Below are 2,401 nucleotides of genomic sequence, written 5' to 3'. Positions count from 1 at the left end.
CAACATCGAATCTATTAACATCAGAATCAAAGCAAGAGTCGCTAGCTTGGCAGCCAAGCTTACACGTAAAACTCCCCTCCCCTTACAACACGATTAACGGCGGCTGCTAACCTACACCCCGACATCCTAAACAACACCTGGAGTCACTGCGCCGCAAAAGCCATTCACTCCTTTAATCTAAATCCCATCATAAATCTCCCCCCAGATGAACCAAGTGTAGCATATCATCCCCGCCCTCCTTGGGATCCCCCCCTATTCAATCTTATCATTACAAGCTCTCCCCCTAAAGCCCTCACTCCCGTACAACAATTACGCCAAGAGAGCTTAATGCAAATTGCCTCCCTCACCTCCCCCAACTCATCAACCTACTATACAGACGGCTCTGTGAATAACAATAAAGCAGGTGCGGCAGTCGTATGCCGAGAACACTCATTTGGCCTGCGTGTATCAGATGGAGCCTCTACACTCCAGACTGAATTAATTGCAATTCTTACCGCCATGGACGATGCCCTAGACATCAACCCAACATCCCATACAATCATCCATACAGACTCCGCCAGCGCAATACAAACGCTAAGAAAACAGGAGCCGTCTGATAACACTCATTTAATTACTGACATAATCGCCACCGCGCAAAAAATACGAGATGCTGGCGGAACTATAACAATTAATTGGATACCCAGCCATGTAGGTATCAAAGGGAATGAATTGGCAGACCAACTAGCCAAAGAAGCCACGGAATATTCACACGTTCAGGTTGACATAACACCAAGCCTCACTCAGATCAAAAGAACAATTAAAATACAGGCAGCAACAATCAACCGCTCAGAACACGAGCATCAAGTCCAGGCGGGCTCCCCTTCTGCAATATGGTATGCTGCCGCTACAAAATATGAGCCAATAAATACTATTAACAAATTCAAAAGCAGAACACTTAAAAATATACGACGCCTCCGCCTGGGATATAAGTGTAAAGCTCATATACTCACAAATGAGGCACAACCTAGCACGTGTGAAAACTGCAACACTGATACCCCATTCCCGTTTCTCCACTATATTCTCAGCTGCCGAAACACCAATAAATTTAACAGACCTGTCAATCTCCCCAACCCAGATACACCCCGCATAAATACGGCAGCCAGCCCCGAGGAGACACTTAAACAAGCAGCTGCTGCAGTGATTGCTAATACACCCATAACAACCCTAGCAAACATCACTGCACACTTCCCCCCACCCTTTTAAAATCACTCAGTCAGGCAGCCACAACTGTCTCAGTCACCATGCCCCCTTCCATACGGTTCAGGTGCCGTTAATCCCCGCTAATCCCCGCGCCTAACGGTCACCTGGTCACCTGTTCCATTATACCCTCCCACTCTAAAATCACTCGTGTGTTTGTGCCTGCATGCGCGGATGTTTTTATACATCAACGTGTGCAGGCATATGATGCACCTGTGAGCTAAAAAAAAAAAAAAAAAAAAAAAAAAAAAAGACCATACAGAACCACCACGGTGGTTTCTTCCCCCTCAAATACAGCCAACACAACCAACTAAGAAATTCAGTCAAAAATCCACCGACTGGGCTAATGTAAGGCCCGGCCCTCCCTATAGGGGAGGAAATCGTCAACGAACGAACGAACATGATCAGACTTACATATGCACTTGTAAAATGAACTGGAGTAAAGAAGGAGAGAGAGAGAAAAAAAATCCTTACAAAACACATCTCACACACCCCTAAACACACACACACACACACACACACACAAGAAAGCATTTGACACAGTACCAAACCAAAGACTTTTATGGAAAGTGTACCATCAAGGAGGAATTCAAGGCAAACTGTTTTGTTGGATGAAAGATTTTCTCATAAAAAGAGAAATGAGAACAGTACTAAGGGGAAACTACTCATCATGGAATGAAGTGACTAGTGGAGTACCACACAGGGCTCAGTGCTGGCACCAATCATGTTTTTAGTGTATATAAATGATATAAACAGTAACACTGGAAATGAAAGCTATCTGAATATGTTTGCAGATGATGGAAAAATACAAAGGAGAATTACTAACACAGACTCTTGTAAAGAGCTGCAAGAAGAATTAAATAAACTTCATGAATGGAGTAATACATGGCAAATGGAATTCAATGTGGACAAGTGTCATGTAATCAAGTTTGGTAAAAGTGGAAAAAGACCTGACTGGGATTATACGTTAGGAAATAAAACCCTACACACATCAGAAAGAGAGAAGGACCTAGGTGTGATTATCAATAACAGACTATCTCCGGCTGACCACATCAGTGAGAAGGTACGGAACATGTATACACTGCTTGCAAATATGAGAATAGCATTCACATACATAAATGAAGGCATGCTAAGAAGGATAATAACATCATTCATGAGACCAATC

General features: G+C 43.4%; 1 protein-coding gene across 1 annotated transcript; it reads left to right on the top strand.

The window, feature by feature from the left end:
* Nucleotides 1-327: 327 nt before the first annotated feature.
* Nucleotides 328-1,242, top strand: LOC145418560 (uncharacterized). Its single transcript, XM_080286928.1, has one exon. It carries the CDS (start codon nucleotides 328-330, stop codon nucleotides 1,240-1,242), a length of 915 nt encoding a protein of 304 aa, XP_080143054.1.
* Nucleotides 1,243-2,401: the final 1,159 nt, after the last annotated feature.

The sequence above is a fragment of the Coenobita brevimanus genome, chromosome 115 (assembly GCF_032717465.1).
Source record: "Coenobita brevimanus isolate Jiangsu-jjx chromosome 115, ASM3271746v2, whole genome shotgun sequence".
Taxonomy (NCBI): domain Eukaryota; kingdom Metazoa; phylum Arthropoda; class Malacostraca; order Decapoda; family Coenobitidae; genus Coenobita; species Coenobita brevimanus.
This window is presented reverse-complemented; position numbering and strand designations above follow the sequence as displayed.

Coding starts and splice junctions, on each gene's coding strand:
- LOC145418560 (XM_080286928.1), top strand. CDS start 328: ATGCAAATTGCCTCCCTCACCTCCCCCAACTCATCAACCTACTATACA.